A 27,964-nucleotide genomic window follows, 5' to 3' on the forward strand; every position below is an offset into this window, starting at 1 on the left:
TCAGGAGTGTGATGGAATATTCACCACTTGCCTGGATGGGTGCAGCTCCAACACTCACAAAGCTCGACACACAGACTGAAGATTTTGGGCAAGAGATTAAGGGGAATATGAGGAAGAACTTTTTTACGCTGCAGGTGGTAATGACCTGGAACTCACTGCCCACAAGAGTGGTGGAAGCAGAAACAATCAATGACTTCAAAAGGAAATTGGATGACCACTTGAAGGAAATAGACTTGCAGGGCTACAGGGATCGAGCGGGAGAGTGGGACTGACTGAATAGGACCGTAGAGAGCTGGCATGGACTCAATGGGCCGAATGGCCTCTTTCTGTGCTGTAAATGACTCTGTGACTATCTTGGACAAAGCAGCCCGCTTGTTTGGCACCCCATCCACCACCTTCAACATTCACTCCCTCCATCACCGACGCACAGTGGCAGCAGTGTGTACCATTACAAGATGTACTGCAGTAACTCACCAAGGCTCCTTCGACAGCACCTTCCAAACCCGCGACCTCTACCAACTAGAAGGACAAGGGCAGCAAATGCATGGGAACACCACCACCTGCAAGTTCCCCTCCAAGTCACACACCATCCTGACCTGGAACTATATCACCGTTCCTTCACTGTCACTGGGTCAGAATCCTGGAACTCCCTTCCTAACAGCACTGTGGGTATACCTACCCCACATGGACTGCCGCGGTTCAAGAAGGCAGCTCACCACCACCTTCTCAAGGGCGATTAGGGATGGGCAATAAATGCTGGCTTGGCCAGCTACGCCCATATCCCAACAGCGAATATTAAAATAAGGGGAGAAATTTTGGAAAAAGGAATTGTAAGCTTAGATCCAGTGATTTTTATGACAGAACTAGGGTCAGGGCTTAGCTTTGTACAACAGGCATTTTATACGAAAATATAGAGGAGTTAGAGGCGCTTCTCTACAATAAACGAAGAACTTGCATTTCAATAGCGTCTTTCACCACCTCAGGACATCCCAAAGCGCTTCACCGCTAATGAAGTACTTTTTGAAGTGTAGTCACTGCTGTAATGTAGGAAATCTGGTGAAATACTTAGAAAACACACTCATCATTTAAAAAAAATCCACAAGAAACACAAGGGCATTTTTGACAAAATGATTTGCACATTTACAAACAGCTTTGCTCGAATTGGCCATGACGCACCTTGCCCTTTTTCAGAAACTCATCTTGCAAATGCAGTAGAATTCAGTGTCCCAGCTCCCGTGCCGGGCGTGAATGACAGAGAAACGTTATCCCAAAATTCATCATCTATTTACCGACAAATCACCGGCTGTCAATCAATCCGGTCCATTTCTCCTGAGAACACATGGTTGGAAGGAGAACCCAAAAGATAGAGACATTTCTATTCACATTCCCTTTAAAGCGGCTGATACTTGCAGTTAAATGGTGCTCGGGGCCGAATGGACCAGGTTAAACAGGGACTAACTACAAAGTTTACTCTCCCCACTCCCTGTACCTTTAATAGGTAACCCTCGTGTTCAGAGTTCATTTGCGCCCGCCGACATTTTCCCCCCACAGTTGCAGAGCACATCCTCAAAGCACCACAGGAGTAATTATATGGGGGAAAATAATTCGTTGCAAAGGAGGTTTACCTGTGTCTTTCTCGGGTTACCCGCAATCCTGTGTGTCCGGGGCTTTCTGGAGGGCAGAAGTCTGCCAGGCGAGGTCATCAACACCCCTTTAAAGGCAGTGGCCAGTGTGCAGTTAAACAGCCTCTGCTCCTCTTCCTCAGCTTTAACCCTCCAGCCAGCGTCTCCAAGGGCTGAAGAATATAAGGATATATAGAATGAACTGACTGCCTTGTGTCCTGTGCAGCCCAGCAAGTGACGTGCAGACAGCAATGCAAGTGAAGATCCTTAAGGCCGTAAAGTGATTGGCATTGTACTTTGCACCCTATACCATCGGCACTGAACAGCAAGCAGTAGTGCCGTGTCTAGCAGTAAGAGTATTTACCCCCTGTGAACACAGCATTGACTGTACAGTACATCTAGTACTTACATTTAAAAAGATAAGGAACAGGACAAGATTACTTAAGCAAATACTGATTGTTGGACACTATTCTATGTCTTTCATATGGTCAACATTATAGTGAGAGGCTTGATATCAGCTATCAGGAAAGCTGTTCTGATGAAAGGTTATGGACCAGAATATTTCTCTCCACAGATGCTGCCAGACCTGCTGAGCATTTCCAGCATTTTCTGTTCTTCAGCACTAGTTGGTCACATAGATAGTACTGGATATATAAACTCCGGTCCTCCCATCTCTCCTGGGGTATAGCTTCACAGGAACAGCAGGAGCCTGCTCCTTCATTCAAAAATGCATTTAAGGGGAAGCTGGATAAACATATGGGGGAGAAAGAAAAAGCAGGTTATGCTAGTAGGGTGGGAGGAGGATCGTGTGAAGCAGAGCTTAGTGAGAGGATTCGAGTACAGGAGCAGGGATGTCTTGCTGCAATTATACAGGGCCTTGGTGAGGCCACACCTGGAATATTGTGTGCAGTTTTGGTCTCCTTATCTGAGGAAGGATGTTCTTGCTATGGAGGGAGTGCAGCGAAGGCTCACCAGACTGATTCCTGGGATGGCGGGACTGACATATGAGGAGAAATTGAGTCGGTTAGGATTATATTCGCTGGAGTTCAGAAGAGTGAGGGGGGATCTCATAGAAACCTAGAAAATTCTAATAGGACTTGACAGGGTAGATGCAGGAAGGATGTTCCCGATGGTGGGGGAGTCCAGAATCAGGGGTCATAGTCTCAGGATACGGGTTAAACCTTTCAGGACTGAGATGAGGAGAAATCTCTTCACCCAGAGACTGGTGAGCCTGTGGAATTCACAACCACAGAAAGCAGTTGAGGCCAAAACATTGTATGTTTTCAAGAAGGAATTAGATATAGCTCTTGGGGGGGAAAGAGATCAAAGGGTATGGGGGGAAAGTGGGAACAGGCTACTGAGTTGGATGATCAGCCATGATCATAATGGTGGAGCAGGCTCGAAGGGCCGAATGGCCTACTCCTGCTCCTATTTTCTATGTTTCTAAATTAGATGGGCCAAATGGCTTGTTTCTGTGCTGTACATTCTATATAATCAGAACATGCTCCATTTACCCACTTTTACTCCACATCCCATAATACCCAACAAAAATCTATCGATCCCAATGTTGGAATCTCCAATTGACCCACAGCCTCGACAGCTTTTTGGGGGGAGAGTGTTCCAGATTTCCACTCCCTCTCTGTGTGAAGATGTGCTTCCTGACATCACCCCCTGAACGGCCCTGGCTCTAATTTTCAGATTCTGCCCCCTTGTTCTGGACCCCCCCCCGCCTCACACCAGAGGAAATAGTTTCTCTCTATTGATCCAATCAAATCCTTTATCATCTTAAACCCCTCGATTCAATCACCCCTTAATCTTCTACACTCGAGAGAATACAAGCCCAGTCTCTGCGACTAGTCCTTGTAATTTAACCCTTTTAGCCCCGGGGTCATTCTGATGAATCTGCACTGCACCCCCTCCAAGGCTGATATACCCTTCCTGAGGTGCGGGGCCCAGAACTGAATGCAGTTACTCCAGATGGGGTCTGACCAAGGCTCTGTACAACTGAATAGATGCAAGCAGCTCTCCTAAGTGGTCATTCCTCCCATATGAGCCTGTAGGAAGGGGGAAGTGACCCCAGTCTTACCTCTTCTCACCCAGCACCCACAGGCACCTTCAAACTGGGATTACTGCATAGTGACCAAGAGCAGGACCCCTTGATTCATTTTTCACCTCTCCCACCCAGAAAGTCACTGCCCACTTCTGTTCCACGGATTTTGCACATGCCCGGGTGGCCCTGGAGAGGGACCATGTGGTGCCCGTTGTTATGCTTGAAGCCTCCCGCCACTGGTGGGCACCACAGGGCACCAAATGTATCACTGACCGTGAGGAAGAGAATACCACTTAGTTTTATTTTGTGCATCTTTCGGTTTAACTGGACTATCTGTAAGAATGTTTTATTAGTGCTGCCCTCCTCAGATTGAGCGGGCACTTGTAGTGCTGTTTCTGTCCTGGTGCCACCCTTTATGGTCCAATTACATTAGCCCACTAGCCCAGAAGCCTCTTGTCGCACCCCTATCTCACAGTGGCTGGTCTGCTGAGCTCAGTACCACAGCAGACAGTGCATTTACCCAATGAAGCAGCTGTCTATGCCAAGATAAGATTATTGTGAAGCTTTAGCCTTGTACTGAGACCCATTTGGAGATCATTTGCAATCAGCACTTGTAATAATTGCTCTCCAATAATTCAGCCGATGAGCTGTAAATTGTTCTGTTATGTTGCAAAGATACAATTGTGCAGGTACATTATTGTTTGGTGAAGCATTTTCAAACATACTTAACCTGGGTCGCAGAAAGATGTGTGTAACTGCATGATGATAAATACCATATTGATTACACCAACCTAGAATATTTATTTGCATATATATATATAAAACTGTTATATTGATGATATATACTAATTATTATTTTCCTGCTAATTAAATGTCAATTATTAATCAGTAGAACTGCAGTGATTGCCTCCAAATCATTAATCCTTTGGTTTGGATAACTGTCCTCATGAAGTCCATTGGTTGCACAGGTCACCAGTACTCACCATGACAATGACCCACAGGCAAAAGAATAGATTGAAAAGTGGAGTAAAGCAGTCCCCACAGTAACCTCCGAGTTGTGTGTTTCAGCCTAATAGATAATGTTATTTATCATGAGCGGATGATTCAAAAACAAAATACAGCAGATGCTGGAAATCTGAAATAAAGACAGAAAATGCTGGAAATACTCAGCAGGTCTGGCAGTTTGTTTCTCTTTCCACAGATGCTGCCTGACCTGCTGAGTATTTCCAGCATTTTCTATTTTTCGTTCTGGGCTTTAATTGTTCAGAATGTTTCCCCCTTCCTCTCAATTGTGTCCCCTCCTGTCCTGGAGACTCTTCCTGGGATACAGTTCCATCAGATTCACACAAATAACCATTTGTCATGCAAGTCTGGGCAGCCAGGATTGACAGGATATTCGACCCAGGGGGATTATCACAGCCAAGCCTGATCCTGACATCCACACGTGGGACCATATGTCGGGTAGCAAAGAGGAGTGGGAACCTTGGCTGATTTTTCCCCGAAGTAGCCCTAGAGCAATGAGGTCGGCACAGATCAGCTCACAGAGAAAAGGCCGGAGTTGAGCCCAGAACCTTCCTGGTCTGTATGGCTCAGTACCATGTTGGACAGTGTCTATAACAAATAAGGGTATAGGGAACGGTAGCATAGTGGTAATGTTACTGAACGAATAATCCAGAGGCCTGGACTATTATGCTGCGGAGACATGAGTTCAAATCCCACCACATCAGCTGGGGGAATTTAATTAATAAATCTGGAATAAAATGCTCGTACTCATTAATAATAAATATGAAACTACCCATCTGGTTCACTAATGTCGTTCAGGGAAGCAAATCTGCCATCCTTACCTGGTCTGGCCTACATGTGACTCCAGATGCACAGCAATGTGGTTAACTCTTAATTGTCCTCCGAACTGGCCTAGCAAGCCACTAAATTCAAGGGCAATTAGGGATGATCAATAATACTGGCCTTGCCAGCGATGCCCACATCCCAAGAACAAATTTTTAAAAAACATTCAGAGTCTTCCAAAAAACATGTAGTTGGCATTTACAGTGGACATCACACTCACAGGAACAGGAGGAGGCCATTCAGCCCCTCCTCAAGCCTGTTACACAGGAATAGGAGGAGGCCATTCAGCCCCTCCTCAAGCCTGTTACACGGGAACAGGAGGAGGCCATTCAGGCCCCTCCTCGAGCCTGTTACACAGGAACAGGAGGAGGCCATTCAGCCCCTCCTCAAGCCTGTTACACAGGAACAGGAGGAGGCCATTCAGCCCCTCCTCAAGCCTGTTGCACAGGAACAGGAGGAGGCCATTCAGGCTCCACCTCAAGCCTGTTACACAGGAACAGGAGGAGGCCATTCAGGCTCCTCCTCAAGCCTGTTACACAAGAACAGGAGGAGGCCATTCAGCCCCTCCTCAAGCCTGTTACACAGGAACAGGAGGAGGCCATTCAGCCCCTCCTCAAGCCTGTTACACAGGAACAGGAGGAGGCCATTCAGCCTCCACACGAGCCTCCTCCCGCCCCCCTACTTCATGTCCCCCCATCACCATATCCTTCTATTCTTTTCTCCCTCATGTGTTTATCCAGCTTCTCCTTAAATGCGTCGACGCTACTCACCTCAACCACTCCCTGTGGTAGCGAGTCCCACATTCTCACCACTCTCTGGGGAAATGTTGAAATATAAAAATGTACATGAAATGCAGCCAATGCCTTCTCACAGGGAATGAGGAAAGCACATGTGCCAACTGATATCTGGTTAGTTATTACTTGACCTCATATCGTATCATGTCCTATACTGCATAATAACATCAGTCATTTATAATTGAAACTAATAGGTTATGGATGCCAAAAACCACATGTAAACACAAAGACGGCCCACTTGTATCGTAAAGTTTCACAATCAGAAATGAAGCCTTATGACACAATTTAAAGAAGACAAACTTTTACATGCAATGCTGAACTAGAGCTCAGGGAGGTTGCAGCTTCATCCAGGTTCTGTGCAGAGATAGCTCAACTCAGCTGGGGGAATGGGTTGAACTGCCCTCATTTGGCCCATGAGTTACAGAAGGGAAAAAACCAATCAAGGTGTTAGCCGTGGCTCAGTGGGTAATGCTCCTCCCTCTGAGTCACAAGGTTGTGGGTTCAAATTCCACTTTAGAAACTTGAGCACAAAATCTAGGCTGACAAACCCGGTGCAGCACTGTCGGAAGGTCAGTACTGAGGGTGCGCCGCATTGTCGGAAGGTCAGTACTGAGGGTGCGCCGCATTGTCGGAGGGTCAGTACTGAGGGTGCGCCGCATTGTCGGAGGGTCAGTACTGAGGGTGCGCCGCATTGTCGGAGGGTCAGTACTGAGGGTGCGCCGCATTGTCGGAGGGTCAGTACTGAGGGTGCGCCGCATTGTCGGAGGGTCAGTACTGAGGGTGCGCCGCATTGTCGGAGGGTCAGTACTGAGGGTGCGCCGCATTGTCGGAGGGTCAGTACTGAGGGTGCGCCGCATTGTCGGAGGGTCAGTACTGAGGGTGCGCCGCATTGTCGGAGGGTCAGTACTGAGGGTGCGCCGCATTGTCGGAGGGTCAGTACTGAGGGTGCGCCGCATTGTCGGAGGGTCAGTACTGAGGGTGCGCCGCACTGTCGGAGGGTCAGTACTGAGGGTGCGCCGCATTGTCGGAGGGTCAGTACTGAGGGTGCGCCGCATTGTCGGAGGGTCAGTACTGAGGGTGCGCCGCACTGTCGGAGGGTCAGTACTGAGGGTGCGCCGCACTGTCGGAGGGTCAGTACTGAGGGTGCGCCGCATTGTCGGAGGGTCAGTACTGAGGGTGCGCCGCATTGTCGGAGGGTCAGTACTGAGGGTGCGCCGCACTGTCGGAGGGTCAGTGCTGAGGGTGCGCCGCATTGTCGGAGGGTCAGTACTGAGGGTGCGCCGCATTGTCGGAGGGTCAGTACTGAGGGAGCGCCGCACTGTCGGAGGGTCAGTACTGAGGGAGCGCCGCTCTGTCGGAGGGTCAGTACTGAGGGTGCGCCGCACTGTCGGAGGGTCAGTACTGAGGGTGCGCCGCATTGTCGGAGGGTCAGTACTGAGGGAGCGCTGCACTGTCGGAGGGTCAGTACTGAGGGTGCGCCGCATTGTCGGAGGGTCAGTACTGAGGGAGCGCTGCACTGTCAGAGGGTCAGTACTGAGGGAGCGCTGCACTGTCAGAGGGTCAGTACTGAGGGAGCGCTGCACTGTCAGAGGGTCAGTACTGAGGGAGCGCTGCACTGTCGGAGGGTCAGTACTGAGGGAGCGCTGCACTGTCGGAGGGTCAGTACTGAGGGAGCGCTGCATTGTCGGAGGGTCAGTACTGAGGGAGCGCCGCACTGTCGGAGGGTCAGTGCTGAGGGAGTGCAGCACTGTCGGAGGGTCAGTGCTGAGGGTGCGCCGCATTGTCGGAGGGTCAGTACTAAGGGAGCGCTGCACTGTCGGAGGGTTAGTGCTGAGGGAGCGCCGCACTGTCAGAGGGTCAGTACTGAGGGTGCGCCGCACTGTCGGAGGGTTAGTGCTGAGGGAGCGCCGCACTGTCAGAGGGTCAGTACTGAGGGAGCGCTGCACTGTCGGAGGGTCAGTACTGAGGGAGCGCTGCACTGTCGGAGGGTCAGTACTGAGGGAGCGCTGCATTGTCGGAGGGTCAGTACTGAGGGAGCGCCGCACTGTCGGAGGGTCAGTGCTGAGGGAGTGCAGCACTGTCGGAGGGTCAGTGCTGAGGGTGCGCCGCATTGTCGGAGGGTCAGTACTAAGGGAGCGCTGCACTGTCGGAGGGTTAGTGCTGAGGGAGCGCCGCACTGTCAGAGGGTCAGTACTGAGGGTGCGCCGCACTGTCGGAGGGTTAGTGCTGAGGGAGCGCCGCACTGTCAGAGGGTCAGTACTGAGGGAGCGCCGCACTGTCAGAGGGTCAGTACTGAGGGAGCGCTGCACTGTCAGAGGGTCAGTACCGAGGGAGCGCCGCACTGTCGGAGGGTCAGTACCGAGGGAGCGCCGCACTGTCGGAGGGTCAGTACCGAGGGAGCGCCGCACTGTCGGAGGGTCAGTACCGAGGGAGCGCCGCACTGTCGGAGGGTCAGTACTGAGGGTGCGCCGCATTGTCGGAGGGTCAGTACTGAGGGAGCGGCGCACTGTCGGAGGGTCAGTACTGAGGGAGAACTGCACTGTCGGATGGTCAGTACTGAGGGAGCGCCGCACTGTCGGAGGGTCAGTACTGAGGGAGCGCCGCACTGTCGGAGGGTCAGTACTGAGGGAGCGCCGCACTGTCGGAGGGTCAGTACTGAGGGAGCGCCGCACTGTCGGAGGGTCAGTACTGAGGGAGCGCCGCACTGTCGGAGGGTCAGTACTGAGGGAGCGCCGCACTGTCGGAGGGTCAGTACTGAGGGAGCGCTGCACTGTCGGAGGGTCAGTACTGAGGGAGCGCCGCATTGTCGGAGGGTCAGTACTGAGGGAGCGGCGCACTGTCGGAGGGTCAGTGCTGAGGGAGCACTGCACTGTCGGAGGGTCAGTACTGAGGGAGCGCTGCACTGTCGGAGGGTCAGTACTGAGGGTGCGCCGCATTGTCGGAGGGTCAGTACTGAGGGTGCGCCGCACTGTCAGAGGGTCAGTACTGAGGAAGCGTCACACCATCAGAGGGGCGGTACTGAAGGAGTGCTGCATTGTTGGAGGTGCCGTCTTTTGGGATGAGACTGAGGCCTTGTCTGCCCTCTCAGGTAGATGTAAAAAATCCCACGGCCACTATTTTGAAGACGAGAATGGGAGTTCTCCTCGGTGTCCTGGGGCAATATTTATCTCTCAACCAACATCAATGAAAAACATATTATGTGGTCATTATCACATTGCTGTGAATAACAACTTGTATTTACATAGCATCTTTAACGTAGATCATTATCTATTAGCCACTGGTGAAAAGAAATCACCTGTGCTGATATCAAGTAAAGCCAGGATTTGGCTGGACCAGGTTGTACTGCTCCCAGGTTTGCATAGCTAATTAATGTTTCAGGTCGATGAGCTTTCGTCATGAAAGATCACAGACCTGAAACATTAACTCTGTTTCTCTCGCTACAGATGCTGCCTGACCTACTGAGTATTTCCAGCATTTTCTGTTTTTATCTCAGATTTCCAGTATCTGCAGTAATTTTCTCTTGAATAGCCAGTTCACTGGCTGACCTCATTCATGAACAATGGTTACTTGGGCTAATGGCATCTGTGGCACAATACTCGAGAGTCAGCCCCTTCACAAACAACAAAAAAATCCTCCCCGCGGTCCAGATAGAAATTTCCTGAGGCTCATGGCACTGAAAATGGTTTTGATCCCATCCAGCCTGCCATCGAGCAGAAGCTTCGGAATATTAGATCCTTGCATTGCAGCAGAGAAGTTGATTGTGCGCTTCGCTAAGCAAGCTGATTCTCATCAGTCTGTACTTTACCATTCTGCCATCTACTGCCTTCCTTTGTGAAGCTCAGCAACACTGACAATCAAACCCACATTTAGCCTTTTGACGGACTGCATGCTGGGTTGTGACAGGGGTGCCATTTCTCTTGAGAGACTGAACCTTTGGGTGATTTGCTTCGACTTCTCCTCCCAATGTTGTATTTCAGGCGGCACTTTCTTGAAAGGTAATCAGTAATGAATCTATAAATATCCATCACGTGCCATTCCAAATGAATGAAAATGAGGAAGGTTGTGGGTTCAAGACCCACTCCAGAAACTCGGGCATGGAATCCAGGCCGATACCCCTAGCACAGTACTCCACTGTCGGAGGTGCCGTCATTCAGACGAAATGTTAAACTGAGGCCCCACCTGCCTCCTCAGGTGGATGTAAAAGATCCCACAGCATTATTGGAAGAGCAGGGGAGTTCTCTCCAGTGTCCTGGGGCCAATATTAATCCCTCAACCAAGACCACTAAAACAGATGATCTGGTCATTATCACATTGCTGTTTGTGGGAGTTTGTCGTATAAAAATTAGCTGCTGCATTTCCTACATTACAACAGTGACTACACTTTAAAAATCCTTCATTGGCTGTAAAGCACTTTAGGACATCCTGAGGTTGTGAAAAGTGCCATAGAAATGCAAGTATTTCTTTTCAATCTGGTTCCAAACGGAACTAATTTTGATGCATGCAACTGTTAAAAAAAAAAAAAAAGTCCCACCTGTGCTCAGTAAGCTGATCACAGGCATAGCAGCAATTGAGATGCTATGATTGGCCTCAGCACCATTCAGGAAAAGAGGAAAAATAGCAGCCAGGGTTCCAGCTCTTGGTTGCTCCGCTAGTGATGTCTGCTAGATACTGTGTGAATGTGGACATTTGGTTGATGACAATGTTGGGCTGGACTGTGAAGGTTCTAAATCAGACATATTTGAAACTTGAAAGTAACAGGACAAGTTTAACCATCAATTTATCCAACAAATGTCTTGACAACAGCAGGATGTAACATTAAACTGAGCCTCCATACTGCTGAACCCTCAGACCTGCAGAGTATTCTGGCTGCTTTAGCTCCAGAGTTTCATAGAAACATTTGTCCTCGCACCTGCAATGGCTGCCTACCAAGGAAATCACCTTAGCAGACATTCTCAAACTTGAAAGCTAATATCCTGAATTAATGGACAGTTATTGTTCACTTGAATAACCAAGGTTTTGAGGGAGGTAGCTGGAAGTCTCACAAAACGTTTTTTTAAAAGTGCATTTTTTCCCCACTTACAATTGCTTCTTGTGATGTAGGAGGTGTTTGGTATTCAGCTTCCAATTAATTTTCATTAGCAGCAAAACAAAAGCAAGAATACGTGACAAATACATGGCTCAATCCATTCTACCCCCATCACTGTCTGATTTATGACTGTCAATCTTGCCAGCCCTCACACAGTAACTAGCTGTGAATGTAGGCTCGGGTCTCATTGGATAGCACCCAACCTCGACTAGCATCTTCCCCATGAGACAGAGATCTTGGTGTAAAGAATCATTGACTCCTACCTGCCTTCTGCTGCTGCGCTCCCTTCGATTAAAGGGAGAAAGACAGACTTGCATTTATGTAGTGGCTTTCAGGGCATCCCAAAGCACTTTACAGCCAATGAACTACCTTTTGAAGTATAGTCACCATTATAATATAGGAAACCTTTTACTGTGAACTTAAATCCCACTCTGTCTCTCTGAAAAGAATACAGAGAAAGAAGCACTAGGCTGCTCTCTCTCTCTCACCTCCTTGCGAAGGGTTCAAAATGCATTCACAGAAGTATAGAACCTGGAGGGAATGAGGGTTGGAGGGGAGAAGAGGGAAGAGGAAGGAGAGCGCTCAGGGCATGCTTGCAGCTCTCTCCCTATCCCCAAAGCCTTGCGCTTTTCTTCCTTTGTTCGTCTTTATGTAGCCTTATATCTGCCCTCCATGCAATTCAAGCACTGACCATGCGAGTGTCCCGGAGATTGCTGCCACAGCTTGGTGTCAAAGATAAATGTTGGGAGTCCAATGCTGGCTCCAGTCAGCCATGTCTTTTATCTGTCCTTACAATTGTTTTTTTTTTTAAACAACTTTTAAAAAAAATAGGAATTCGATAAAATAAAACAAAACACAATAGTTCAAAAGGAGCATTTATTAATAGCATTTGTGGCAAATTGGTATGATGCAACATGGTGAGGTGTAGACAGTACACACAGCCAATCCATCCTAATTCAATAATTACATAGTGCTCATCCAGGCACATTAACAACTGACATTATTGTTGGCAATCAGCAATAAGAAAAATTAAGAAACCTTTAAAAGTAACTGATACCATGTGTTCAGGGTGTACGTTAGCTGTCAACCAACAGAGGTCACAATCCCACTGTTCTGACCAGCAGAAAATCCTCTTTTGAATTGACGTTTACTGTGAAACATTACATTAGTGCAGTCTTACCACTGAGTGGCACCATTGAGCAGTAACTCACCAAGGCTCCTTAGACAGCACCTTCCAAACCCACAACCTCTACCAACTAGAAGGACCAGGGTATCAGATGCATGGGAACACCACCACCTGCAAGTTCCCCTCCAAGCCTCACACATCCTGACTTGGAACTATATCGCCGTTCCTTCACTGTCACGGAGTCAAAATCCTGGAACTCCCTTCCTAACAGCACTGTGGGTGTACCTACCCCACACGGACTGCAGCGGTTCAAGAAGGCAGCTCACCACCACCTTCTCAAGGGCAATTAGGGATAGGCAATAAATGCTGGCCTGGCCAGCGTCGCCCACATCCCATGAATGAATTTTTTAAAACTAACATGTTGTGCCTACATTGGTTGCTGCCGTATTGTATTGCATGCTCTGATACTTCTGCCACTGGGGTGACAGTGCAACAAATGGAGATCTTACTCATCTGGCAATTCCTAAACAAACAAATCAAACCAAAAAAAAAAATGCTGGTAGCTCACTTGGTAAATTCACTGCCTGGTGTGACACTGAGGTAGATCGATTAGGAAGATCCCAGTTTCAGAATCCTGGTCTATGTATGCTGTGTTAACTAATGTTGACTGATGTGACAGTAGGGGAAGGTTGCACTTATCCTCTGAACTCAGTGGGGAGAAAGAAAAGTCAGACAGTGACCAGACGGCTGGAAACTGCATGCGTGTAGATATCACGAGGATAGCACTGGACTTGGCTGCATTGCTCCAATGTCAGAGGTTATCTAAGGGAGAAGGATTTTTGAAAAAAACAATATTCTCCATTTCCTGACATTATCTAAACAAAGTGGCCTCGAAGTAGTAGTTTCTGGTACTGCTGCAATAACCCCAAATTCTTTCAAATTTAACCACAGCTAGCAGAGTATTACTTTCTCAGCACCAGATAACATCCTTACCCAGCAGTGGAACAAGGAAAGACTTGCATTTCAAAACACCTTTTCAAACCTCAGGATGTCCCAAAGCCCTTTACAGCCAATAAAGTACTTTTGAAGTGTAGTCACTGATTTAATGCAGGGAAATGCAGTAGCCAATTTTCACACAGCAAGCTCCCACAAACAGCAATGTGATAATGAGCAGTTGATCTTTCAGTGATGTTGGTTGAGGGATAAATATTAACCCAGGACAATCCATAAAAATCCACAAATCCATTAAAACTATAGATTGCACAGCGTTCTACTTGTATAGCTATTACAAAAGATGGTCTCTATGATCAATAACTGATTACAAGCCACATGTCTGAGACCAGCATTGGATACAGATGGTCCCTCACCCTAGCTTGTGTAAAGATGTCTCCACTGTTGGCACGTAAAAACAAAATGGTGTATGAAAAGGACTTGTTCGGCTACAGAATGCAAGTATTGCAAATGGAAAACATACATAATGGTACAAAGACAATGACATAATGGGAGCTGGGCAGGGGGGAGGCCTTGAAAAGTTTACTGAAAGACATTTAAGGAGATAGAATCATAGAAAGTTTAAGGCACAGAAAGAGGCCACTTGGCCCATCGCGTCTGTGCTGGCCGGAAAATGATCTACCTATTGGGGCGGCACAGTGGCGCAGTGGTTAGCACCGCAGCCTCACAGCTCCAGGGACCCGGGTTCGATTCTGGGTACTGCCTGTGTGGAGTTTGCAAGTTCTCCCTGTGTCTGCGTGGGTTTTCTCCGGGTGCTCCGGTTTCCTGCCAAAAGACTTGCAGGTTGGTAGGTAAATTGGCCATTATAAATTGTCACTAGTATAGGTAGGTGGTAGGGAAATATAGGGACAGGTGGGGATGTTTGGTAGGAATATGGGATTAGTGTAGGATTAGTATAAAAATGGGTGGTTGATGGTCGGCACAGACTCGGTGGGCCGAAGGGCCTGTTTCAGTGCTGTATCTCTAATCTAATCTAATATTACCTTCCAGCATTTGGTCCTTAGCCCTGCAGATTATAGCACTTGAGGTGCATATCCAGACTCCTTTTGAATGAGTTGAGGGTCTCTGCCTCAACTACTCTTTCAGGCAGTGAGTTCCAGACCATCACCACCCTTTGAGTGAAAAAGATTTTCCTCATCTCCCCTCTAATTTTTCTACCAATCACTTTAAATCTATGCCCCCTCGTCACTGCCTCTCTGCTAAGGTGAATAGACCCTTCACCTCCACTCTGTCCAGGCCCCTCAAAATTTTGTACATTTCAATCAGATTTCCCCTCAGCCTTCTCTGTTCCAAGGAGAACAACCCGGTCTATCCAATCTTTCCTCAGAGCTGCATTTTTCCAGTCCTGGCAACATCCTCGTAAATCTCCTCTATGATAGGTAAATTGGCCATTGTAAATTGCCCCCCCCAAGTGTAGGTAGGTGGTAGGAGAATGGTGGGAATATGGGATTAATGTAGGATTAGTATAAATGGGTGGTTGTTGGTTGGCACAGACTCAGTGGGCCGAAGGGCCTGTTTCAGTGCTGTATCTCTCTATGACTCCATACCCTCTCTAGTGCAGTTACATCCTTTCTGTAATGAGGTGACCAGAACTGCACACAGTACTCAAGTTGCAGCCTAACCAATGATTTATACAGTTCCAGCATAACCTCCCTGCTCTTCTATTCTATACCTCGGCTAATAAAGGAAAGGATTCCATATGCCTTCTTAACCACCTTATCGACCTGTCCTGCTACCTTCAGAGATCTGTGGACATTCACTTCAAGGTCCCTCACTTCCTCTACACTTCTCAGTATTTTCCCATTAATCATGTATTCCTTTGCCTTGTTTGACCTCCCCAAATGCATCACCTCACACTTCTCCAAGTTGAATACCATTCGCCACTTTTCTGCCCATCTGACCAGACCATCAATATCTTCCTGCAGACTACAGCTATCCTCCTCGCTATCTACCACACGGCCAATCTTTGTGTCGGCCGCAAGCTTCTTGATTATACCCCCTACATTTACACCCAAATCATTAATATACAGATAGAAAACATACCCACCATTAATTTGATTTACTCCCCCACCCCGGCCCCCGCAAAATGAAACACAAGCAGAGATGATTATCAGGGATATCAAAGCTTGATGATAATTGCAACTGTGATAAGACACAACACTCTCAACTCCCCTGCTCCCTAGTTCTCCAGTACTCAAATTCCTTCTGTCACAAAGGAGGAGGAGAGAGAAAAGAGATAGAAAAGGCTTGCATTTATGTAGCACCTTTCACAACCTCCAAAGCTCTTTACAGCCAATGAAGTACTTCTGAAGTGTGGTCACTGTTGTAATGCAGGAAACGCAGCAGCCAATTTGCAGACAGCAAGCTCCCACAAACAGCAAGGTGACTAGTTAATCTGTTTTATTTTAGTGATGTTGATTGAGGGATGAGTATGGGTGCAGGACACTGGGGAGAACTCCCCAACATCAACCCCCCCCCCCACCCCCCCCGCAACTTCTTCAAATTAGTGCATTGGGATCTTTTATGGCCACCCGAGGGGGCAGATGGGGCTTCAGTTTAACATCTCATCGAAAAGAAGGACCCGCCAACAGTGCAGCACTCCTCAGTATTGCACCAAGAAGGTCAGCCTAGAATTTGTGCTCAAGTCTCCGGAGTAGGAACTTGAACCCACAACCTTCTGACTCAGAGGTGAGAGTGCAACCCACAGAGCCACAGCTGACTGATATAAAAAAACAGCAACTCACAGGAGACTGCCAATTTTTGGCCCATCTCATACTTACTGGTATGACAAGAGGGGCCTTCATATTATTATTTACAACAAGAAATGAGAGAACCAAGAGAGAGTGCCATTGTATAAATGTGCAACAGCAAGGCAAGATGATAAAGGGATGAGGAACATTGCTCAATCTGGTCTCCTAGGTACCATGTGTCGCACTAACATGCAATAAAATAAAATTTAAGAGTATGCAGGGGCTTCACCTCTCACTCCCCTTCCCCCAACTCAACCCCAAAATCACTGGCTGAAATGCATTAAGCTATCAGGCTCCAGAGAAGAACATGAACCACACCTGTTAGGACTAAAAGATTCAATATACAAACACACACACCCCACACACACATTGTTGTGAAATATCTGTTCCAAACAGTTCTAGGATGTGTGTACTGGGCTGGCTCGAAAAGCTTTGAGGCAGATTCAAACACTGACTTCATTCCAGTCCATGCTGGCCATAAAAAGAAAATACAAAGTAAACCTGCTCACAGCAGTCTGGACGAGGATTTTAAACCCAAAATGTTTCCAAGTACAGCCCGAACTACAGATACTTGGCTAGAAATGAGGTTCAAGCCAACAATTCAATCAAGCTGTGCTGGGAATGGCCTAAGATTGGAAGTCAGAGTTACAAACTTCCACATAGGGAGAGAGAGAAAGAGGCTCCGTGGTACCTCTCGCTGAGCCACACACACCGGGCAGGTTCCACTGTTGATCCCCGGACTGTAGGGAGGTGGTTGAGCCAATGGCTAAAAATGGCTTCCACACCTAGGTTAGACAGAGAGAGGGAGTGTTTGGGAGGGCAGGGGTGGGGAACTGCCCAGAGTGTGTGTATGTGTATCTGTGTGTGTGTGCGTGTGTATATATATATATATATACACACACGTACATTCAGCTCAGCTGTGATGCACCCTGCAGTCAAAGAGGCTGCCAAAATTCACCATTCAGGCTCAAATGGTGCTTGCGTGAGGTACTGAAGGGCCTCTGGGACTGTACCCCAGCAAGGACACAACACCTTCAGGACAGAAAAAAACAAAAGGAATCTTTGCACACACCCAATGGTGACAGGATTTTCCAAAATACAAATACATTTCATTGAGGTGAGGGGGGGCCTGCTTCGTGTCAAATTCCCTCTGCTGTGATATTGGGGGGGGGGGGGGGGGGGGGGTGGAAATGGTGCACAAAATGCCTGTTCCCATATAAACAAGAGAGCATTGAGACACCATGAAATGTCCAGGTATCCCACTTTCTGAGCCATTGAGAGGCAGCAATTCAGCTGAATACACAAACCCTTTTTCATGATAATAAAAAGTGGATTTGATCCAGTCGTGGGCTGGTTGCACAGTTAAATGGCCAAGTGATGGTTTAATTACACACTGAGCTGCAGGGAGGAAGAAAACCCACCTTTAATCGGCGACGATCCCCAACTGAGCCTTGCAGCAGATTTGTTCACGTTGGTACAAGACAGCGTTCACGAAGAGTAAGGATGTCAGAGCGTTTCACCCCTGCCATGCAATGTCGCTCGCCATTTAGGACCAGCCATCTTCAGCATCAACACCACCCCCTCGCCCCCCATGAAAGCTGCATTCATCTGACTTGGACCAAATGCATTTGAATTGTCAGATGTATTAGCCACCGTGAAAGTGTTTTAAAGGACATTATTCAGAAAGTGCCCTATTAAACCAGACAATCAGGAAGTTGGGGGGGAAAAAAAAAAAAAGAGGACTGAATCATCTTGTCAACGGACATGATTCCAAATGTCTCAAAGTGGTAATCTTAAGGAGCCCAGGGGTGAAGGATGAGATGTAGTTTGTAAAAACAATATCACTTTGATGCTGCTTCTACAGGTTATCAAAAAGGAAAGTTAAGAAAATGAAAAATTAAAAGTTCAGAAAATCATCGCTTTGGTACCCGCCGTGGATCCCTTCCATTGCTAAGGGTGGTGGTTGCCGGGGTGGAGCTGGATGTGGCCACTGTCTGGTTATTCCCTGGGCCGCGTCCATTGCCTCTTCCACCTGCTGGTGGTGGCTGATGATTCGTGTTGCTGGAGGAAGCTCCACCTGAGCCAGCAGCATTCAGACTGTCGTTACCTGGAGCGACGGGAACAAGGAACAAAACCAAATAACAACAACGTCGCAAGTGAGAAAGGTTTCCCTTTATGGGTGATTTGGGCAACTTTCTCCTCCCCCCCCCCCTCCCCCAGCCCTTCAAACACCCCACCCCTAACTACCTGTCAGTGTGAGAGGAAGGCATTTAGTTTGCTCCCATGGCTGGTACAGAGTTGGCAGCTCTTGGTGACTGCCTAAGATCATCCAATTGCAACTCTGCCCTCCATCCTGCTGAGGGCTTTCTGCTCAGTGCTTTCCTCCTCAACATAGGCCAGTTCAAAGACTGAGTGAAGCAGAACTCGAAAGCTGCCTCCATCAACACTTTAGTGCTTGGTGAACATCCAGTTAATACATAAAGCTGCTGAATGCCAGCAATTTTAGAATCCATTAGGCATTTCTTTTTTGTGCTTGGTCAGCAATGTGAGGGATGTTAGGAGCAGGGAGCAAAACTTCTTGTACCCAGTGTCACGAGTCTACAGAGAAATTGCAGAGCATTTTTTCCTGGACTCAGCACAATGCAAAGCCACTGGGCCAGAAGCCAGCTTACTCCACGCCAAGACCATACTCTGTGCAACAGATGTGCCCAGTCTGCCAGCCCTCTGCCAGGACAGCAACACAAGCATGGCTGGCTGGCACCTTGAGGTGTATGCCAGGAATACACAAGCCGGATGCAGCTGTACCTCAAAGTTCTGCATTAATCCACAAAAAGTTCACACAGGATATGAGCAACACAGCTTCACACATCACACAGTCACGTGTGGAACCCTCTCCCATTGCCTGGCACGGATTCACTTTTACACAAGAGACCAGAGAGCTCAAGGGCTTCGCAGCTACAGGAGCTTGCCCATTAGCAGAGCAGCCCCCACCCATTTTTTCAGGTGAACTTTGCGCTCAAGTAAAACATGCCAATACAAGGAAGTGGAACACTTTTTTCGACTCATCACTCAAGTTAGGCATAGCACAGGCAGCTGCAGAACCAAAACAGCCAACGTGCCAAAACCCCAAGCCCTACTGCACCTGGGTGACATCATTCTGTTTTCCCACACCAGCTATTCTATGGCCTGTCTGAGTGAGATTGCCAACATAGTGCCCACTCAGAACCAGACTGACTGTCCAAATACATTTCATATTGAAACCTTACAGCCCCCTCAGTCTGAGCTGGAATCCAATCCAGGTCGCAGATGAAAAAGCAGTAAATAAAGAGGGAAGCAAGACTTGCATTTATATAGTGTTTTTCACCACCGCATGATGTCCCAAAGCACTTTACAGCCAATTAAATACTTCTGAAGTGTTGTCACTGGAGTAATGTTGGAAATATGGCAGCCAATTTGCGCACAGCAAGCTCCCACAAACAACAGTTTGACAATGACCAGAGAATCTGTTTTCAGTGATGTTGGTTGAGGGAACCAGACTTGCAAGTAAACGAGCAAAGATTACATTTACTTTTTAAGCAGTTGCTTTACATAGTCTCCAGTATCATACAGCAGTGCATTAATACTTTGATGAGTTATGCCAACAATTAGAAGAATTGACAGTAATTTCCTGATGTCTGTAGGGTTTGCTGGACAGACTTGCATTTCTATAGCGCCTTTCATGACCTCAGGACATGCGAAAGCACTTCACAGCCAATGAAGTACTTTTGAAGCGTAGTGACCATTGTAATGGAAGAAATACAGCAGCCAATTTGCGCACAGCAAGCTCCCACAAAGAGCAACAATGTAAATGACCGGATCATCTGTTTTAGTGATGTTGGTTGAGGGATAAATATTGGCCCCAGGACACCGGAGAGAATTCCCCCTGCTCTTCTTCAAAATAGTGGCCGTGGGATCTTTCATGTCCACCCAAGGCGCCAGACGGGGCTTTGGTTTAACATCTTATCTAAAGGATGGCATCTCTGACAGTGCAGCGCTCCCCGAGTACTGCCCCCTCCAACAGTGTGGAATACTGTGGGTCCTTTAATGCAGGTACTCACCAGTAGTCACAGAGGCTGTTGAAGTCACTGGGACAGTTGTAGAAGTACTACCTTGTTCAGCCGGGGTCTTAAAAAGAAGGAAACAGTGCTCAGGTTTAACTGGCTCATTCAGAAACATACTTACATAATTAGCTACTGGAATTCTTTCCACTGCGCTCTCATTACACAGATCACCAGCTTGGGGTTTTGTCTTCCTCTCCTACTACCACCACCACCATCCCCCCATTATCCATCTCACTGTCCTGCTCTACCCCCCCACCAAACACACAATCTACAAACATACAAAACTGAGTGGCAGGAATAGACCAGTTGAACCATCAAGCCTGCCCCACATCGCAGAGCATCGTGACTGAACACCCTCCATTTAGGGGTCACCCTCAGCCTCGCAGTAATGTAATCTCCTGGGAAAGACAATAAACCTCATCTCAATTGACAACTGAAAACCGATTCAGTAGTTTAATCACGTAAAATTAACTGCATTTTCTCTCACCAGGTACAACACAAGCTGTTCCACAAGCTCCATCAAAAGCATTCAATGGCAGGTTGCTGGGTGGAATATGCAAGAGTCGCCCACTCAGCATCTCCCCAAATCTGCCCCTGCAACCCAGAAGATTTTACGACTGCCGCACTCAGCCCTGGTGACAGTGTGTGCCTGATGGCATTGGGATACAGATGCACTGAAACCATGTCATACACACCAGGAGGAGCCCAGCTTCCACCACAGGCCTGTGCTGAGTTAGCTGATTGCAACAGGAAGTGAGGTTAGCAGTGCTACAGTTGGCCTTGGCATCCAGATTAGGGAGGGGTAATCAGTCAGGGTTGTCATGCCTGATTGCTCACCAGTGACCTCTGCTGGAATGGTGGGTGTGTGGCCATCAGGCAACAAAAGGCTTAGCCTCAGCTGAGAGGTTTCCCCTTCCTACTGCCCTGTGGTTGAATAGGCAGACCCGCAGGCGACAAATGGAACTTGGGCGAGGTGGGGATGCACCTGTTGACCTGTAATCCAGCAAAACATCAACACCTCCAGGAGAGGAGGCAAGGTGAGAAAACTGGCAAGGTAACAAAAAAGGGAATGTTGCCACTGACACCACCTGCAGAAATGTAACCCATAATGGCAGGGGAGGCATTGAATGAAAACAGCAGCAACCTGACCCGAAAGGTCAGACTTACAGGTTTGTTCTGTGAAGATGCCTGGGACATATACTCAGGATTGGGGTCACTGAAATTCGGCACTTCTGAATACTGCATACAAAACCTGAAATGGAGCACAGAAGTTATTACATGTCGCTATAATCTTGCACGCTTGCACAGTGCACGCCCACTGTCTCAGCCCATCCACCAGTTTTCAGTCCAATGCAGTCCTTGGAAGTGGGACTTGAACTCACAACCTTCTGAGTCAAAGGGGAGAGTGCTACCCACTGAGCCACAGCTGTCAAAACTAGTAGACCAGTCACCTAGAGCCACCATGGAGCGCCTCTTCATGGGTGACCTAAAAACAGCACTGACTCCTGGTCTCTATTGAGTGAGGAGATAGGTCAATTGTTGGAACACTACAATCAGCTTCTGTGTCAGTAAAGTGAACTCTACCCTCCTCAGAAGTGCAGAGATTTGAAAGGCTGCCTGTCTATTAGCTTTTACCTTGCCCTCCAATTTTCTACCCTTCCAGTATTTATCCAATTCCCCTTTTGAAAGTTACTATTGAATCTGCTTCCACCGCCCTTTCGGGCAGCGTGTTCCAGATCACAACAATTCGCTGCGTTAAAAAAAAAAATTCTCATCAGTACAGAATCTCCCAAATAAGCTCATTTTTGCAGCCTTTGGGCACCGAACTGGGGAGAGGGGTGTCCCTGCTGGGAAATGATACAGATTTGTCCAAGGGGTATCACAGGACAAAATAGGAGAAAAAAGTGACAGGTTTTCTTCTGGAAGAGAGTATGTCCCCATTTTAAAACAGAAGGCACCTTTCGTTCACCTTCCCTTTGTCTGGGTTTTCTAGGCTATGACACCAGCTCTGCTCAAGCCGATTGCTGGAAGTGCACAAGTGCAACCTGACCATTACAGCATCCCCACCCCCCGCCTTCCCAATAACCCTTCCCCTTCCTGTGGGGAAATGGCACCTCCCTCCAATAACCCAACTGAGATCAGCAACCAGGTGAGTAGGCTGCTGGTGAATACAAACCCACTTCCAACCTCTCTATTGACTCTACATTGAAGCTTCAATATGTATCAGCACTTGCTGAAACTTCCCAAAGTTTATCCAAACCATTAGATCAGAGGGAGGCAACCAAAGGAGCACAGCAGGAACCCAGATGACATTTCCCAGTATTAAGGCAGACAACTTACTCTCCTACTTTCTGGAGGTCTCCTCCTCTCCCTGTGTAGAGTGTCAGACATCCTTTCCAAATCGAGGCATATCTGCGAGAGACAACACAGATTTTCTATAAAATTAATCATTTGTCCTAAAATCTGAAACTTTCTCCGTTCAAAACCATTTATGCCACCAGTTTGCTGCCGAGTCGAGCTGGCGGGATGGGGCCAGAACCAGCTAACACAGAGGGCTCTGAATCTTAGGCCATGTCAATGGCGCATGGGAGGGGTGACCACTATTAAATCACAAAGTGGCTTTCATACTGTCCTTTCACCTTTCAGGCTAGAGTGATATGAGGAGATCCTCCTTCACACAGGGCAATCAATATGTGGAATATTCCCCCACATAGTGTTGTGGAAGCAAAACCCCCAGAATAATTTAACAAACAATTCAATGCGACAATAGGAGGGAGAGGAGGCGTTAGGGTCTTTGGATTGATGAACTGAGAAAGGTTGAATGGCCTTCCTCATCCATAATTATCATGATCTTGTGACATCATCTCTGCTGGGCATTGGCACTGTACATCCAACATAGGCACTTTTATTTTGAGGGGTGAACAAACCAACACCAATGGACAAATGTCCTCATCTTGCAGATGTGTGAATTTTATCTCCCATTTCACAGGACAGTCATTATTCAAATATATTTGACTCTTGGATTATGGGGAAGGCAGGAGCTGGGAGTGACTCAACTAGGCCCTGTATGAAACAAGTAAGGTTGTTTGTGACTCTTCAAATAACTGAAAACAAGAGCTCTCGTGATGGCTTGATCATAGCAGTGGCTAGTATAGCACTAAGCTATACAGACCAGGTCTGATTCCCAGTCTGTGGCTGATCTCAGGTAATGTTGGGATTCTATAACAAGCCTCAGAACCCCTGGTTTAAAGAGGGGAAAGGGAAGTTGGTCGGGGATCCCATTAACCAGCAAACCCTGTTGGAAGGTGCTAGTATGGCTATCAGGTGAGGACAGGATCACACTTGCCTGCAACGCCCGTTACAGTTGGTTAACCTGCTGATACTCAGTCCAGGCTCAACACAAATAACTGTGGGAGCACCATGACGACAAGCACTACAGCAGCCCAAGGAGAAGGCCCACAACCATCTCAGGAGAATGAGGAATGGGCAGTAAATGCAGCCTTGCCTCCATTGCCCAGATTCAGGTAACAAAAACATTCTGGCACTCAGGTGAGCTAGAAGGGGCACCCGATACCCTTTGAAGTGTTAGTCCAACAGGTGTCAACTAGTTGAGGAGGAGACGAATAAAGCCTGCACTATAACAATGATTAGCATTCATAGTAGAGCAAATGTTTGCTCCAGCTTTATCAGGTCTTGTTAAACAAAGCGAGTTACCCTCTGGTCAATCGGATGATATCTCCAGCCTGAATCAGACTTCCCACATCATCCCACACAGATATGTTGATGCTGCCGGTTTTATCAGCCACTTTACATGTCCTGACTTCGTGCCCATCCTTCGTTTTGGTCACTCGTCCTAAAGAACAAGAAACACAATGACAGACAACCCAGCAGCATTCACACGAGGACTTAAAACACATGCCAGGGATGTTTTTCTTCAAAATTCCATTTATTTTCTCTCCTGCTTCTGACTTCCTGCACCATTCCCAACCAAGGGTGCAAACAGGGAACTTCTTTTCTCCCCAAAAATGAAATTACAGGCATCTGGACAAACAACTTTGGGTTCCCCAAACCAGTTCATTAATACCATACAAGGAAGGGAACTTGCTACCCCTACGAGGTCTTGCTTACATGTGACTGCAGTGTCACACTATGCAGTTGACCTTAAATGCCTACTCAGGGCAACGAAGGGTGGAAAGATCCTAGTCTCAACTGGTGGTATGCTCAGAGTTTGTTAATTTCAACAAATCTATCATCATCCTGCTAAAACGTCCATCGAGAAAAGACAGGATTGGATTTATCTGTGATCAGTGATGGGGAAGCTTCTAGCAACCATTATTAATTTTGTCCTGAATTATCACTTGGGCAAATGCAGGTTAATTAAGGAAAGCCAGCATGGATTCAAGGGTAAATCGTGTTTAACTAACTTGCTGGAGTTAACAGAGAGGGTTGATGAGGGCAATGCTGTTGATGTGGTGTACATGGACTTCCAAAAGGTGTTTGATACAGTGCCACACAACAGACTTGTGAGCAAACTTGTAGCTCATGGAATAAAAGGGACAGTAGCAACATGGATATGAAATTGGCTTAGTGACAGGAAACAAAGAGTAGTGGTTAATGGATGTTTTTCAGGCTGGAGGAAGGTTTGTACTGGAGTTCCCCAGGGATCAGTGTTGGGACCCTTGCTTTTCCAGATATATATTAATGACCCAGACCTTGGTGTACAGGGCACAATTTCAAAGTTTGCAGATGATATGAAACTTGGAAGCATTGTGAACTGTGAGGAACATAGTGCAGAACTTCAAAAGGAAATAGACAAGTTGGTGGAATGGGTGGACAAGCAGCAGATTAAATGTTAATGCAGAGAAGCATGGGGATTCATTTTGGTAGGAAGAATGCAGAGAGACAGTATAAAATAAAGGGTACAATTCTAAAGGGTGTGCAAGAGCAGAGGGACCTGGGTGTAAACGTGTATAAGTTATTGAAGGCGGCAGGACAGGTTGAGAGCGCGGTTAATAAAACACACAACGTCCTCGGCTTTATTAATAGGGGCATAGAGTACAAAAGCAAGGAAGTTGTGTTAAATTTGTATAAAACACTGGTTCGGTCTCAACTGGAGTATTGCGTCCATTTCTGGGCACTAAACTTTAGGAAAGAGGTGAGGGCATTAGAGAGAGTACAGAAAAGATTCACGAGAATGGTTCCAGGGATGAGGAACTTCAGTTATGAAGATAGATTGGAGAAGTTAGAACTATTTTTCTTGAAGAGAAGGCTGAGTGGTGATTTGATAGAGGTGTTTAAAATCCTGAGGGATCTGGACAGAGTAGATAGAGAGAAACTGTTCCCATTGGTGAAATGATTGAGGACGAGGGGGCAAAAGAAGTAATGGTGACATGAGGAAAAACGTTTTCACACAGCGAGTGATTAGGGTCTGGATTGCGCTGCCTGAGAGTGTGGTAGAGGCAGATTCAATCGAGCCATTCAAGAGGGAATTGGTTTGTTATCTGAAAAGGAAGAATGTGCAGGGCTATGGGGAGAAAGCAGAATAGCACTAGGTAAACTGCTCTTTCAGAGAACCAGCGCAAACAGGACGGGCTGAATGGCCTCCTTCTGTGCTGTAACAATTCTGTCATTCTGAGATACCGTTGGGGGGGGGGGGGGGGGGGGAAGAGAAATATGAAAAAAATTATTTCCTTCACTTACCTATTTCCAGAACAATAAAGAGGAGATTCAGGTTTTTTAAACCAGCTTTGATATCCTTCACGTAAGTGTCGTTTGACATCCTCTCTCCCACACATACAGAATCTGAATTATTCTGCAGCTACAAACTTGAGCCAACAAGTTGAAAGGGTCAGACTCAGAAGAACACATGCAAATCACTGGCTGAGCTTACAGGGAAGGACCAACTCTTCCTCCTACAAAATAAATCCACAAACCCTCCCCCCAGAGCCACTGTAAACACTGCATGAGGTGACTGAGGCCTCAGATGTTGCTCTACTTCTCTCCCCCAATGCCTAACGCCACCAATTTCCCCGATAACACGATCACTTCAACTCTCACTCCCTCTCACTCGCCTCCGGAACAACCTCTGACAGGCAGCATCTCTGACCAATCAGAAATCGGACTCCGCCTTCACCTCCTGCCTGGATGGCCGCGTTTCCGACCAAACGCTGGTGGACAGGGGCGGGACATCCTTTGGTGCCTTCACCGCCCGAGTGTTACCGGAAAGACCCGAGCTCCGGCGTGTGAGCGGTGACTGGGCTACCGCGGTTCGAGGTGCCATGCCGTTTGATACTGTCCCTCGCCTGGATTATTGACAACATCACTACAAGAGGAGGGCACCACTAATGTGCTGCATTCCAACTAAAAAAGCTCAAAATAAAACGAAATAAATTATTATCTTGTCAATAACAACAACTTGCATTTGTATAGCGTGTTTAACGTGGTCAGACAGAGATTAGACACCAGATACCGGGACAGGTGTTGCAAAAACTCGGTCAAAGAGGGAGTTTTAAGGAGCGTCTTAAAGGAAAAGAGAGGAGAGGTTTAGGGAGGGAATTCCAGAGCTTGGGGCCCAGGCTGCCAATGGCGGAGCAATGGAAATCGGGGCGGGGGGGATACGCAAAAGGCTGGAATCGGAGGAGCGTAGGAGGTTACAGAGATGGGGGGGAGGCGAGGAGGCCATGGAGGGATCTGGAAACAAGGATGAGAATTTTAAAATCAAGGCGTTGCTTAACCAGGAGCCAATGTAGGTCAGCAAGCACAGGGGTGAGTGGGCCTTTCGAGTTTGGTCATGGGCAGCAGAGTTTTGGATGAGCTGAAGTTTATGGATCTCATAAGTGTATTGTCCTCATCACTCATGATACAAGTAATGTCATGTGGTGCCCACCAGGTGTGGAAGGTCTCCAACATGTTGTTAGGTACCACATGGTCCCTCTCCACAGACAACAGGGCACACACAAGGCTACAAAACAGGCATCCAGAGGGGGGAGGGATGTGAATTCTTGTAGACATGTGAAATTGCAAAACTATGATACCTCGAGCATTATGGATATTATTTGCAAGTTTTATTGTTTCCCCACATTTTATTCCACCCCCTCTCCACCCATTTCAGTATAAGGATTTACTGTTTTTAATTGGTTGTAAGGCACTTTGAGATGTCTTGAGGTCATGAAAGGTGCTATATAAATGTAAGTTCTTTACTTGGGTGTCATGGTGAACTGCAATGGACATTAGTGTTGTTTTAGTCAACTAAAATAAGGTAGATTTATTTCATCAACTAAATTAAAACTAAACTTCAAAATCCAGAGGTGAGACCGATATTTAAATTATTTCTGGGACTAAAACATCCTTTTAGAAAAGATTTGAAGTAATTGTTTCAAGTTTCAATGCCCGGTTTATCATTGCTTGGACCCTCGTGCGGCTGTTTTTGAAACATGAATTTTGAAAAGAACATAAATAGAGGAAGCAAAAAAACTACATTTTTCCAAGAATTAAACTAAAATTTGGGAACAAAAGACAGGATTACAAGTAGAACAAAATTTCTTCTGAAGATCATAAAGAAATGAAAACCAAAATTAGAG

General features: G+C 47.2%; 2 protein-coding genes across 3 annotated transcripts in view; both read right to left on the minus strand.

Annotated features, from left to right (window-relative positions):
* LOC137358640 (zinc transporter ZIP10-like) overlaps nt 1–1,713 on the minus strand; it is a 30,349-nt gene extending 28,636 nt beyond the window's left edge. The window contains exon 1 of the mRNA XM_068024775.1: nt 1,626–1,713. The gene's annotated coding sequence lies outside the window, so the exon portion shown is untranslated. The remainder of the gene's footprint in view (nt 1–1,625) is intronic.
* nabp2 (nucleic acid binding protein 2) lies at nt 961–26,508 on the minus strand. Of its 2 annotated transcripts, XM_068024779.1 has the most exons (7): nt 26,085–26,508; nt 24,099–24,237; nt 22,725–22,796; nt 21,552–21,636; nt 20,382–20,448; nt 1,626–1,795; nt 961–1,037 (listed from the first exon to the last, which is right to left on the minus strand). In XM_068024779.1, exons 1-7 carry the CDS (start codon nt 26,161–26,163, stop codon nt 1,032–1,034), a joined length of 618 nt encoding a protein of 205 aa, XP_067880880.1. In that variant the 5' UTR covers nt 26,164–26,508; the 3' UTR covers nt 961–1,031. The 2 variants fall into 2 exon arrangements, with proteins under 2 accessions (XP_067880880.1, XP_067880879.1); XM_068024778.1 differs by lacking the exons at nt 961–1,037; nt 1,626–1,795 and adding an exon at nt 12,260–18,391 and having other exon boundaries at nt 26,085–26,494.
* Between the last annotated feature and the right edge of the window lie 1,456 nt (nt 26,509–27,964).

The sequence above is a fragment of the Heterodontus francisci genome, chromosome X, assembly GCF_036365525.1.
Source record: "Heterodontus francisci isolate sHetFra1 chromosome X, sHetFra1.hap1, whole genome shotgun sequence".
Classification (NCBI taxonomy): domain Eukaryota; kingdom Metazoa; phylum Chordata; class Chondrichthyes; order Heterodontiformes; family Heterodontidae; genus Heterodontus; species Heterodontus francisci.

Coding starts and splice junctions, on each gene's coding strand:
- nabp2 (XM_068024778.1), bottom strand. CDS start 26,163: ATGTCAAACGACACTTACGTGAAGGATATCAAAGCTGGTTTAAAAAAC. Junction 24,238..26,084: donor CTTTATTGTTCTGGAAATAG/GTAAGTGAAGGA, acceptor CTTGTTCTTTAG/GACGAGTGACCAAAACGAAG. Junction 21,637..22,724: donor GACCTCCAGAAAGTAGGAGA/GTAAGTTGTCTG, acceptor GCTCCATTTCAG/GTTTTGTATGCAGTATTCAG.